This window comes from Geotrypetes seraphini, chromosome 2, assembly GCF_902459505.1.
Source record: "Geotrypetes seraphini chromosome 2, aGeoSer1.1, whole genome shotgun sequence".
NCBI classification, from domain to species: Eukaryota; Metazoa; Chordata; class Amphibia; order Gymnophiona; family Dermophiidae; genus Geotrypetes; species Geotrypetes seraphini.
Window position 1 is genome coordinate 504,759,585 of NC_047085.1, and position 12,710 is coordinate 504,772,294.

Consider the following 12,710-nt stretch of genomic DNA (forward strand, 5'->3'; position numbering starts at 1 on the left):
AAGTTGAACCTGAAGCTGAAAGGAGAAAGCATAAAGATGGGACTTTACCTGAACATCAAGAAGACCAAAATCATGACTACCGCCAACAAGAAAGTTCACATAAAAATCAACCATGAAGAAATAGAAGCGATTGACACAGTGGCGGTTCAGCAGCAGAGATCAAGCGTCGATTGGCACTGGGGCATGCAGCCATGGTGAGCATGGACCAAATATGGAAGTCCAAAGACGTCTCGGTCACTATCAAACAAAGACTGATCACTGCCAGTCAACATCAAACAAAGACTGATCACTGCCATTGTGTTCCCAATTGCGACATATGGCTGCAAGACATGGACACTCACAAAAGCACCTAGAAGAAAAATCGATGCCTTTGAGCTATGGTGCTGGGGAAGACGTCTACGAATCACATGGACAGCTAGGATCACCAGCAAAGATGTTATTGATCATATAAACCCAGAGTTGTCCCTGGAAGGCAGAGAAAATAGAACAGAAACTGACCTGTGTTGGACAAGTGATAAAGGCAAATTCACTAGAAATGGAGGTGCTGCTTGGAATGGTCAGTGGTAAAAGGAAGCAGGGGAGACCATCAAGCTGGATACCATCAAGAATAACATGGGAATGAACATCAAGCTGTGAAAAACAGGGAAGCATGGTGAGGACTGGCCTATAGAGTATCCAAGGGTCAGACACGACTGAATGGATAGTAGTATAATAGATTACAAACTTTAAAAAAATCTCATTGTACATAGATCATCTCTAATTATTAATGTTTGTGTAGGATTACCAGGTTTCCTAAAGAAAAAAAGGATGTGGTCCTCCTCTCAGCGGGATAGGTACCTCTCATGTGGCGGGGGGTAGGTCACCCGTGGTTGGGAGCCGCATCAATCGCAGTCCTGCTATGTGTACTGGTGGAGTTCCTGTTGGGAGCCGCTGGAGGCTTGTTTGACATTGGCTGTAGGTGACAGGAAAGGCCCCAGCTCTGCCTGAGCACGGGGCCGCATCTGGAGGGCTCCAAGCATGCACGGATGTGATGACATCACATGCACACGTTTCCAAGATAAAGCAAGTTTGAAATGCGGTTATAGTTCAATATTAAATTACATCTTGATATTTTTTCAATCAATCAGTAAAAATTTATTTATTTAAAAAAATTTCTATACCGTTTAAAACTAAACGGTTTACATAATTTACATACATAATTTTAAAACATACAAACAATCCTCAGAAATCATGTCTACAAAATAATGCCATAGCTTACATAGAAAAATCATGAATAGTTCATCAACTCTGCCAGAGAGGAAAATTATTGGCTAGAAAAAGGCATCTACAAATAACTGCGTCTTAAGTAGTTTTCTAAACATGCCCTTTTCACGACAGTTTTGGATGACCCACCAAGGAGTTCCTTATTTTAACTCCTGCACAACAAAAAGTCAACAAGCCTTAGATTCACAGTTATCTTCAGTAAAGCTAGATTCTCAGAGCGCAATGATGTTTTTGGTGTATAGCTAAGTATATTATTTTTAAACAATTCTGGAATGTTTCCATACAAGAATTGATGACAAATCATACTACTTTATACTGTTATATCCCATAAAGGATTAGCAATTTTTGAAGCAGAGAGTGTCACAGCCCCCCAAATCTATTCAACTTCTGAAGTCTGCAGTTCATAAAGGCAGACTGGAGTCCAGAACAAAGACACGGTAGACTGCAGTCCATACTCTGCTCAGGTTTAAGTTAGTGATAAGATTTACTTTATGGCTGATGAATGTGTCACTTGCAGTATTGAGGATAGGATACAGACTTCCAAAATATATCAAGAAATGCCTAAATTTAGAACTAAAGAAGTGAAGAAAGCGATAGGAGAAAAGAAACATTCATTCCGGAAATGGAAAAAGGACAAAACCGGGGAGAACATAAGAAATGCCCTCACCGAATCAGACCTTTGGTCCATCCAATCCGGTGACCCGCACACACAGAGGCCAATCTAGGTGTTCCCTTATGATGACCATATTTAGCCGTATCCCTCAATGTGATTTGCAAGGAGGTGCGCATCCAACTTGCACTTGAATCCCATAATGGAGGTTTCCCTCCCAACCTCCTCCGGGAGAGCATTCCAAACATCCACCACTCGCTGTGTGAAACAGAACTTCCTGACATTCGTCCTGGGTCTGTCGCCCCTCAATTTCAGCCCGTGCCCTCTTGTCCAAGTCTCATTTGACAATGTGAATAACGATGCTTCCTGTTCTATTTTGTCGAGTCCTTTTAGTATTTTGAAAGTCTCTATCATAGCCCCTCGCAGTCTTCTCTTCTCAAGGGTGAACAAGCTTAGTTTTCCGAGGCGTTCTTTGTAGCTCAAATTTCCCATACCTTTTACTAGCTTCGTGGCTCTCCTCTGCACCCTCTCCAGCAGGGTTATATCCTTCTTTAGGAGAGGAGACCAGTGTTGGACACAGTACTCCAGGTGAGGTCTGACCATTGCTCTGTAAAGTGGCATTATGACATTCGCCGATCTACTTGAGATACCCTACTTTATCATGCCCAACATCCTGTTGGCTTTCTTTGCTGCCGCTGCACATTGTGCCAACGGCTTCAGGGTCCTGTCTATCAGTACCCCCAGGTCTCTTTCTTGTTCGCTCTTGCCCAACGTCACACCTAACATTTTATATTCATGTTCCCTGTTCCCTGTTCTTTGTGCCCAGGTGCATCACTTTACATTTGTCTATATTGAACTTCATCTGCCACTTTTCTGCCCACTTCTCTAGCTGGTTCAAATCTCTTTGGAGTTCTTCGCTATCCATTTGTGATCCCACTGACCGACATAGTTTTGTGTCATCTGCGAACTTGATTATATTACTCCTCTTCCAGGAAAGAACACAGGAAGCATCAAAAAGAATGTCATCTTGTGGTTAGAAGAGCAAAAAGAGAATATGAAGAGAGGCTAGCCAGGGAAGCGTGAAATTTCAAGCCGTTCTTCAGATATGTTAAGGGGAGGCAGCCGGCAAGGGAGGAGGTGGGACCGCTGGATGACGTAGATAGGAAAGGAGTGGTGAAGGAGGAAAAAGAAGTGGCGGATAGACTAAACATGTTCTTTTCATCAGTATTTACAAAAGAGGACACATCCATCGTGCCAGAACCTGAAAAAATCTTCGAAGGAGATCAAGCAGAAAAATTAACATCCATGGAGGTAAGCCTTGAGGACGTACGCAAGCAGATTAAAAACTGACAAATCTCCAGGCCCGGACGGAATCCACCCCAGGGTATTGAAAGAACTAAAGGAGGAAATAGCAGAACTATTACAGCAGATTTGTAATCTATCCCTGAAAACAGGCGTGATCCCGGAGGATTGGAAGATAGCTAATGTTACGCCCATCTTTGAAAAAGGATCGAGAAGTGACCCGGGGAACTACAGACCAGTGAGTGAGTGCCGGGGAAGATGGCAGAAGTACTGATAAAAGACAACATTGATGAGCATCTAGAAAGGAATAAACTGATGAAAACAAGCCAACATGGCTTCTGCAAGGGAAGATCGTGCCTAACGAACTTATTGCACTTCTTCGAAGGAATAAAACGGATGGACAAAGGGGACCCCATAGACATCGTATACTTAGATTTCCAAAAAGTCTTTGATAAGGTACCCCATGAACGCCTACTGAAGAACCATGGGGTGGAAGGAGACGTACATAGATGGATCAAAAATCGGTTGGCGGGTAGAAAGCAAAGGGTGGGAGTGAAGGGCCACTACTCGGGCTGGAGGATAGTCACGAGTGGTGTTCTGCAGGGGTCGGTACTTGGACCGCTGCTGTTCAATGTATTTATAAATGATCTAGAAAAAGGGACGTAGTGCGAAGTAATAAAATTCGCAGATGACACCAAACAATTTAGTGGAGTTAGGACTAAAGAGGACTGCGAAGACTTACAAAGGGACCTGAATAAGCTGGGAGAGTGGTCGACGAGATGGCAGATGGAGTTTAATGTAGAGAAATGTGAAGTCTTGCATGTAGGAAACAGAAACCCAAAGTACAGCTATACGATGGGAAGGCTGGTAATGGGTGAAAGTACCCAAGAAAAGGACTTGGGGGTAATAGTGGACAAGACAATGAAGCCGTCGGCACAGTGCACAGCAGCCGCTAAAAAGGCGAATAGAATGCTAGGTACTTTCAAGAAAGGTATTATAACCAGAACGAAAGAAGTTATCCTGCCGTTGTATCGGACGATGGTGCGCCCCCATCTGGAATAATGCGTCCAATATTGGTTGCCGTATCGAAAGAAGGATATGGCGATACTCGAGAGGGTTCAGGTATGGAAAACCTTTCGTATGCTAAAAGATTAGAGAAACTGGGGCTCTTTTCCCTAGAGAAGCGGAGACTTAGAGGTGACATGATAGAGACTTACAAGATCATGAAGGGCATAGAGAAAGTGGAGAGGGACAGACTCTTCAAACTTTTGAAAACTACAAAAATGAGAGGACATTTGGAAAAATTAAGAGGGGACAGTCAGAACCAATGCTAGGAAGTTCTTCACCTAAAGGGTGGTGGACACCTGGAATGAGCTTCCAGAGGGTGTAATAGGACAGAGTACTGTATTGGGGTTCAAGAAGGGATTAGATAACTTCCTGAAGGAAAAGGGGATAGAAGAGTATAGATAGAGGATCACTATACAGGTCCTGGACCTGATGGGCCGCCGCGTGAGCGGACTGCTGGGCACGATGGACCTATGGTCTGATCCAGTAGAGGCAAAACTTATGTTCTTATCCTTACTTCATTAGTTGAAGTTTATTTCTGAAATGACTGACTCTTAGGGCAAAATTGTATAAACAGCGTCCCGATTGTAGGCAGCAGTAGGCGTCCTACTACTTTCTAACCAATCGGGACGGTGACGGGACAAAACCGCGCAAGACAATCGAACACCAACAATATAGAGCAGGCAATCGTGCGCAGGACATCAGCGTGCCGGACTTAAACTTAATTTAAAGTGCTCCGAGGGGGTGTGGGGAGGGGGAACCCCCACACTTAAGTTAGTACTATTGCCGCTGCCATGGGAGTGTGTGTAGGGGGAACCCCACCACACTTTACAGAGGAAATTCCCTAAAAAAAAGGGAAAAATGCCTCTTCCCTCTTGTGGCACCACCGGTGCCGGCTTGAATGATGGCCCCGGTCAGCGCCCAGAATAGCCTGCGCTCCACGTGCCTCCAGAAGAAGCTGGAGGTCCTGCTGGTTTTTAATCAGTAAAAAAAAAAACAAATCAGGAACAATAAAGTTCTTATGTATAAGAGTCTCAATTTATTGAGTGCCTTGTCCCCTAAGTCAGGGGTTTAGATACTTCATGAATAATGCAAAACAAAACATGAAAAAAATATCCGGGCTGAAAAACCATAAAGCCCTCACCTTCCTTGCAGGTATTAACGGGTAAGCACTGCAACAATCTCGGATAGTCCAGTCTCAATAATCCTGTTATTCTAGGCAGGGCAAGAATCAGACTATTATACTTCCAAGTTGTATGCAAGTGTCCAATTAGGCCTGGCTTGCAACAGGCCTGCTCCAACCAACTTAATGAGCAGTTGGTGGGGGAGGGGAGTAGCCGAATCCACTTCTTTAGTAACTTGCCACAAATGGCCCCACAATCCCACCCAAGGATCTTGTGTGGATTCTCCCCAAACTACTATCCCTTCACATAGTTCATAACATAGTCCCACAATCAGCCACAAAAGGCAAAAAAGGTAAAAATGTTATAAACAAAATGAACCTGGTTTTAATGTTACCAGATTCTGGCACCTTTATAGCCTTGAGCCTAGCACTACTCATCAGGCTTTCAACAGGTGCATACAGGTTTCAAAAGAAAACAAAACCAGCAAAACAAAGTTCATCAAGTTAAGTACAGCCAAAAAGATAAAGTTACTGCACTTAACTTATATCCATTGCTGTGGCATCTGGTTCCATGGAAGCGTCCAAAAACTCCATGGGCTCCAGGCTGGCAAGCTGGCTGGCTTCAGGAACAGGGGCTGCATCTACCATTTCTATATCATGGTTCCTCTGAGGTTCAGGAGACCCATCCTGAGAACCTCCTTCCTGGGCTGACCCAGGGTAAACTGACCTAGTTCTCCTCAATTCTGCCTCTAAAGCATTGAGGCGACCACGCCCTGTCCTGAAAAGGGGAAGGGCAGCCTGTTGCTTTTGCTGGGTTTTCTTCTGAGCTTTAATCAGACCCAGCTGCTGTGAACTACCTGTGCTTGTGATTTGGTTCTTAGGCTGTTCCTTTGCACAAGGCATCTCCCTCTGCTCCAGGCTGTTCTCCCCATCATCCTCTCCTCCCCAGGGTTCTGTAACATGGGGTTTGAATTGGAATTCAGAACCTTTCTGTTTGTGTCAAACCTGTCACATTGGTTAGCTCTATTCAAGGTAAGGCTAGGGTTAGGAGGGGCCCTATCAGGAAACAACCTAGCTTCCCGGCTAGAGTTATGACACTCTATAATGGGGGTTCCCCCCCCACGGCAGCGCAAACAGTACTAACTCAACTGTGGTGGTTTCCTCCCCAACCCCCCCTCAGAGCACTTTAAAATTAAGTTTAAGTCCGGCGCGCTGATGTCCTGCGCGCGATTGTCTGCTCTGTATTGTCGACGCTCAATTGTCCTGTGCGTTTTAGACTATGAACCATCGGTAGGCACTTTTTTTTTTTTTTTAAATACCCCAAGGCATTTAGCAGTGGCAGGCCTGTTGGCTGGAGAGTATATGCCTCCCTTCACTCAGACCTTCATTTTAAAAGGTATTGGGGGAGGTCTTCCTGTTATGTGAGATGCTGGGTAGGGTCTTCAAATGGTTATGGGGCCCTGGAAAGGGGGGGGGATCACTGGGTGGCCAGGAGATGCTTTGGGGGGGGGGAGTGATGCTTCAGAGGCAGGAGGAATTGGGCACTCCTCCTGCCGAGGGATGCTTTCGGGGGTGCAGCGCTTCAGGGGGTAGCGGCGCAGGAGGAATGGGCACTCCTCCTGCCACAGACTGTCAGGAAGGGAGGTTTCTGGGGTTCCAGTGGGGGGAGTGGACCTCTCTCTTGTCAGCCAATTTGCAGAGAGGGGTGGGTTGTTCGTGGGTTCCCAGCTGATCGCAACAGGGAGATTCCCTTGCTGCAATCAGCTCAGCAGCAACGCAATTCTCTAAACCAGGGGTGTCCAACCTTTTGGCTTTCCTGGGCTGCATTGCCCGATAAAAATTTTTCTGGGGCCGCGCAAATGCTGCAGCAAGACAGAGGAAGGAGCCGTCATGACGGTAAACACCCTGGGGCCGCACAAAATACTTCACGGGGCCGCAGGTTGGACACCCCTTCTCTAAACGGAGTCCATGGTTAAGTGCTTGCAATTCTTCAAAGCTGCTTAGGTGGCTGCTGGGTTAAGGCCCCTATTGCTGAAAAGTTGTACCTGGAGAGGATTTGGGAAAATGGTTTTGGTTTCCTGGTTAGCCTGGGCATGCTCAGTGTGTGTGTTTCACCTTATCCTAGATGTTCTGGATGTTGTATAAGGGATAATGAAAATGGACTAAAGGCCCACTTTTCTGAAACTGCCTTAAACTCTTAACTCCCCCTCACTGCTGTCAGATAACTAGACCCACTATAACCTCCCCAACCCTGAAATGTCTTGTCTAAATTAGATTGTAAGCTCTTCTGAGCAGGGACTGTCTATTGTATGGTAAAATGTACAGCGCTGGGTATGCCTTCAGTGCTATAAAAATAATAAATAGTAGTAGGGAAATAGACTAAAGATGAGTAGAAAAGGTTTATGTGACCTTTCTGATATTTGAATACTTTTGTCAATGAAGTCGATGAAATTCTGTGTTGGAAATTTGTCTTAATGATTTTTCGAAACCTAATGCAATTTTCTTATCCCAGGAGCAGCCTCTGCAACCTTCACCCCTGAGATTATATCCCACATTGAACGAGGGGAAGAGCCGTGCGTTAGGGATGAGCCAGGATCAAAAGAAAGAGAAACTGGGCAAAGCAGCTGGTCAGGTGAGTGAAGTAATAAAAGGGATTGGACTGGGGTAGATCTGCAGAGTGGCGTTGTAACCTTAATTTCCAAACCTGGCTCATTTATGTCTGAGCACGCACAATATACTCTTGTCCTTAGATGCATTTTAGTAAGAGAATCAAATCCATAGTGACAAGTTCTAGTACAGATAGTTCTAGTGCAAAAGGCATATGAGTCTTGAACTAGTGGGTTAGTCACTGCTAATTGTGAGTTGGGTAGAAGGCGTCATCTACCTTTTTTGGCTCTGTGTTTGGTGCTCCTCAGTTTCTCCTTCTACACACGAGTTGAAGGTGTTTTTCTGATCTCTGTTTTCAGTTTGTTATTTTCAGGCTTTTTGGTACCCTTTCAGAGGCTTTTCAGTGCTACAGAAGTCCGGGCAGCTCTTCCTGGGTAGAAACAAAGACCCTCACTGTGATAGGTCTGTAGCTGGGAGGAAAACTCTGGTTCAACCTGCACTAATTCTTTTGTGGCTTGGGGAACATTCCCCCAGCTTCTGCTGGGTCAGACCTGAGGTCTATCATGCCCAGCAGTCTGCTCACGCGGTGGCCCATCAGGTCCTAAACCTGTATACTAGCCCTCTATCTATACCCTTCTATCCCCTTTTCCTTCAGAAAATTGTCCAAGCCCTTCTTGAACTCCAATACCGTACCCTGTCCTATCACTCCCTCTGGATGCGCGTTCCAGGTGTCCACCACCCGTCAAGTGAAGAAGAACTTCCTAGCATTGATTCTGACTCTGTCCCCTTTTAATTTTTCGGAATGTCCTCTCGTTCTTGTAGTTGTCGAGCTTCTCCCTTCCAGACCCGCAGCGTCCAGTTAGTGAACGGATTAGAGATAGTCCCCAACTCCCGCACCCCCAAATCCCCCCACAGAAGCGACCCAAGGGTCCGAGCCCCCTACAACTCATCCAGCACTCCTTGTTCAACCTGCACCCATAACTTCAAAGAGGGCGCATGCCACTCCACACCCGCTCTTAACTGAGCCGCTCGGTAGTAATGCTCCAAATGGGGGATCCCCAGACCCCCTTCTGCCTTAAACTTAAATATGGCCCATTGAGCCACCCGGGGACGTCTACCCGGGGAGTGTGTGGCGCAGTGGTTGGATCTAGAGCATCAGCACCCTGGGGTTGTGGGTTCAAACCCCGCGCTGCTCCTTGTGACCCTGGGCAAGTCACTTAATTCTCCATAGCCCCAGGTACGTTAGATAGATTGTGAGCCCACCGGGACAGAGAGGGAAAATGCTTGAGTACCTGATTGTAAAAACCGCTTAGATAACTTTGATAGGCGGTATATAAAATCCTAATAAACTTGAAACTTGAAACTTAAGAGGCTACGCTGCCAATGGATAAAGTACTTCCGAGGGATTTCTATAGGCAAAACTTGAAAAAAATATAAAAACTTAGGTAACACCAACATCCGAGATACCTCCATGCGCCCCATCCAAGATACATATAATTTATCCCACCGATCCATATCCCTAGCCAGAGATGCCACCAGGGGAATATAGTTAAGCTGAAATAAGGACGTCCAATCCACCCCCAACTGGATACCCAAATATCGTATAGGGCCCGTAACCCATCGAAAGGGCACCACCTATTTAATACCAGGTATATCTGATTCCGGAACCGATATATTAAGTATCTCTGTTTTAGCCATATTGGCTTTAAAACCCGATAAAGCCCCATAGGCTGAAGGGATCGAAGGGACTCCGCCGAGCCCTCTACAATTGCCAAGATATCATCAGCGAATAAAGACAATTTGTGTTCGCCCCCCTGAACCATTACACCCCGTACCCGAACTGTCTGTCGAATCTTTTGTGCAAGAGGCTCGATCACCAATGCAAATAGCAAAGGCGATAAGGGACATCCCTGCCTCACCCCCTGCCATAATTCAAAAGGGGAGGAGTAGACCCCATTGATTTTCACACACGCCATGGGCCCGTTATAGAATCCAGGACACATAGCGGGCCCCCAGGCCTACATGTCGGAGGACCGCCTTCATGAATCGCCAATCCACGCAGTCAAACGCCTTTTCGGCATCCACCGCCACCCAGGAGCCACCAGAACGCCGGGCCTGCCATACCAAGTTCAAAACTTTACGGATCCCATCCGCCACCTGCCGTCCCCCCTATGAACCCCACCTGATCTGGGTGGATAAGTGTCAGCAGATGAAACGCCAAACGATCAGCCAGCACCCGGGCAAGAATTTTGGTGTCAATACCCAACAGGGAGATCGGCCTGTAGCTCCCACATTGAGTGGCATCCTTCCACCAGCTTTGGTAAAATCGTGATCCCCGCCAACCGCATAAAGAAATGTAATTGAGCTCCGTCCCTCATCTCATTAAATAAGCGCACCAACAATGGCGCCACCAAGGTAGACATCTTCTTATAAAATAACCCCGTGAACCCATCTAACCCTGGGGATTTCCCCGGTTTCAACTGCCGAATCACATTGTGCACCTCCTCCAAAGTAATATCTGCCTCCAGGCCGTTTGCCTCAGAAGCCGTAAGGGATGCCAAGCCCAAGTCCCGAAGATAATTCTTAATCTCCTCCTCCGACCCCTGACTCTCCGGCGTATAAAGCTGCTGATAGAATTCACAAAATCGGGCATGTATAGCACCTTCAGCCGTCAACGTCTGACCCGAACTATCCTTAATAGCTATGATGTTAGATTGCGTCTGTTTCAGTCGTAGACGGTGAGCCAACAATTTCCCTGCTCTATTACCAGATTCAAAAAACCGCAAACGAAGACGCTCAAGATTGAATTGGATCTCCTCATCCTCCAACTTCCCCAATTCAGCCCGAACCTCGCGTATCCTAAGCCCCAGGGGAGCTCCTTCTTGACCCCGCTTATGTTGATCAACTAGCTGCCGTAGAGTCTCTCTCAGACTCCGTTCCTTCTGCAATGTAAGCCTCTTTATAAGCGGCCATCGATATAAGCTCCCCCCGCAGCACGGCCTTCAGACTTTCCCAGATCGTCATCGGAGAATATTGACTAACATCATTATTCTCCAAAAAATCCATAATAACCTGCTCCACCTTACGGAGCAGCAACTGATCCTTTAATAAACTATCATTCAATTTCCAGTATCGGTCCCCCACTCTGGACGCTCCCCATCGGACATCCATCCAAATGGGCGCATGATCCGACCACCCAATGTCCTCAATATGTGTCTCAATTAATCTACCCCCCCACCCCTTATCCAAATACAACATATCTATTCTGGTATAAACCCCATGCACGGGGGAGTAATACGAATAATCCTTACCCATCCAGTGCTGGGATTGCCAACCATCTACCACATTTAAGACTTAAACAAAGTGTTTAAGACGCTTCCTATCCGACTTAAGCCGGTCCCCCCCAGCCCCCGTAGAGTCCCAGCGGGGTCAATAACCAGATTAAAGTCCCCTCCCACCAGCAATGAACCCTTTTTAACCAGCAGTACCTTGGCCAAGACCTCATCAAAAAAGGAACCCTGTTGAGTATTTGGGGCATACAGATTCACCAGAGTAACCACTTCCCCATTTATCTGACCCAACCAAATAACCCAACGCCCCCCCTCATCCCGCCATACCTGTTCGTGCACAAGTTTAAGATGTCTAGCAAACAAAATACCCACCCCCGCCTTCTTCCTCTCTTTCCGATTAGAGGCCCAAACACGTTCTGGATAGTCTTTATATTGTATCAACTTTTCCCCTGGTTTCAAAAAGTGGGTTTCTTGCACAAAACTAATATTGATCCCCAACCTCTTTAATTCTTTTAACAATAGCTGGCGTTTACGGGGCTTGTTGAGACCCTTGACATTAAAGCTGCCCACTCTCAATTTATCAGCTGCCATTACCCATGATATCAAAGCTGCACCTGTCCCCCCTCTTCCCCTTCCCCTCATTCCATCCCCAAAAATCTTTGCTGTTACACCCCTGCCCCCCTCCATCCCACCCCCCTCCGCTCCAACCCCACTCCCTCCACCTCCATCTCCCGGTCATGACTTTGAGTGACCTCACCAAAGCCCATGTCCCCATCCCTCACCCCCCTCCCAGAGGTCCGCCCACCATACATATACTACAAACACTCCCCACCAACTGGATTCCCCCCACTCACACCCCCCAGACACGCCTCCACACTCCGCAACACTGTCCACCATATCCCAAGGTCCCAAACATCCAAGAGTCTTCAAACAGGACAAGACCACTACAGTCACAGCTCCACCTCAGGTTTCCGGTCCGGTACCACTTTCCGTGGGCACCCCCATGTCAGCTCGCCCATCTGGCCTTCGTTTGCGGGAACAGACTGGTTGTGCCTGCCACAGGAATCGCTCTGCCGGCTTGCCCACCGGTTTCCCAAGGGAGGGATCCTTTGCAGGTTGTAGACCCTCTCTCCGCAGCAGTGCCCCAGCGTCTGCCAGGGTAGTGACCCTTTTATGGGCCCCATTGACGGTAATCAGGAGCCCAAATGGAAAGAGCCAGCAGTATTTCAGATTATTTTTTCTCAGAACCTGTATCACCGGACGAAATTCCCACCGCCGCTGTAGAGTGATTGCTGAGAGATCTTGGAAGACTTCCACTTTGTGCCCCTTCCAGTCAAATGTGCCCATCTCTCTGGCCTTCCGCACCATCCGGTCTTTATCCACAAAATCATGGAGACAAGCAATTATATCCCTGGGGAAGTCATCTTTCTTGGGTCCCAGGGTGCGATGG

The 12,710-nt window shown here is 46.9% G+C and overlaps 1 protein-coding gene across 1 annotated transcript in view; it reads left to right on the top strand.

The window, feature by feature from the left end:
• The window catches only part of LOC117354956 (oocyte zinc finger protein XlCOF6-like), a 42,475-nt gene that overhangs the window by 23,473 nt on the left and 6,292 nt on the right, over nucleotides 1-12,710 (top strand). The window contains exon 4 of the mRNA XM_033932915.1: nucleotides 7,876-7,995. Within this exon, the coding sequence (XP_033788806.1) occupies nucleotides 7,876-7,995 (120 nt within the window). The remainder of the gene's footprint in view (nucleotides 1-7,875; nucleotides 7,996-12,710) is intronic.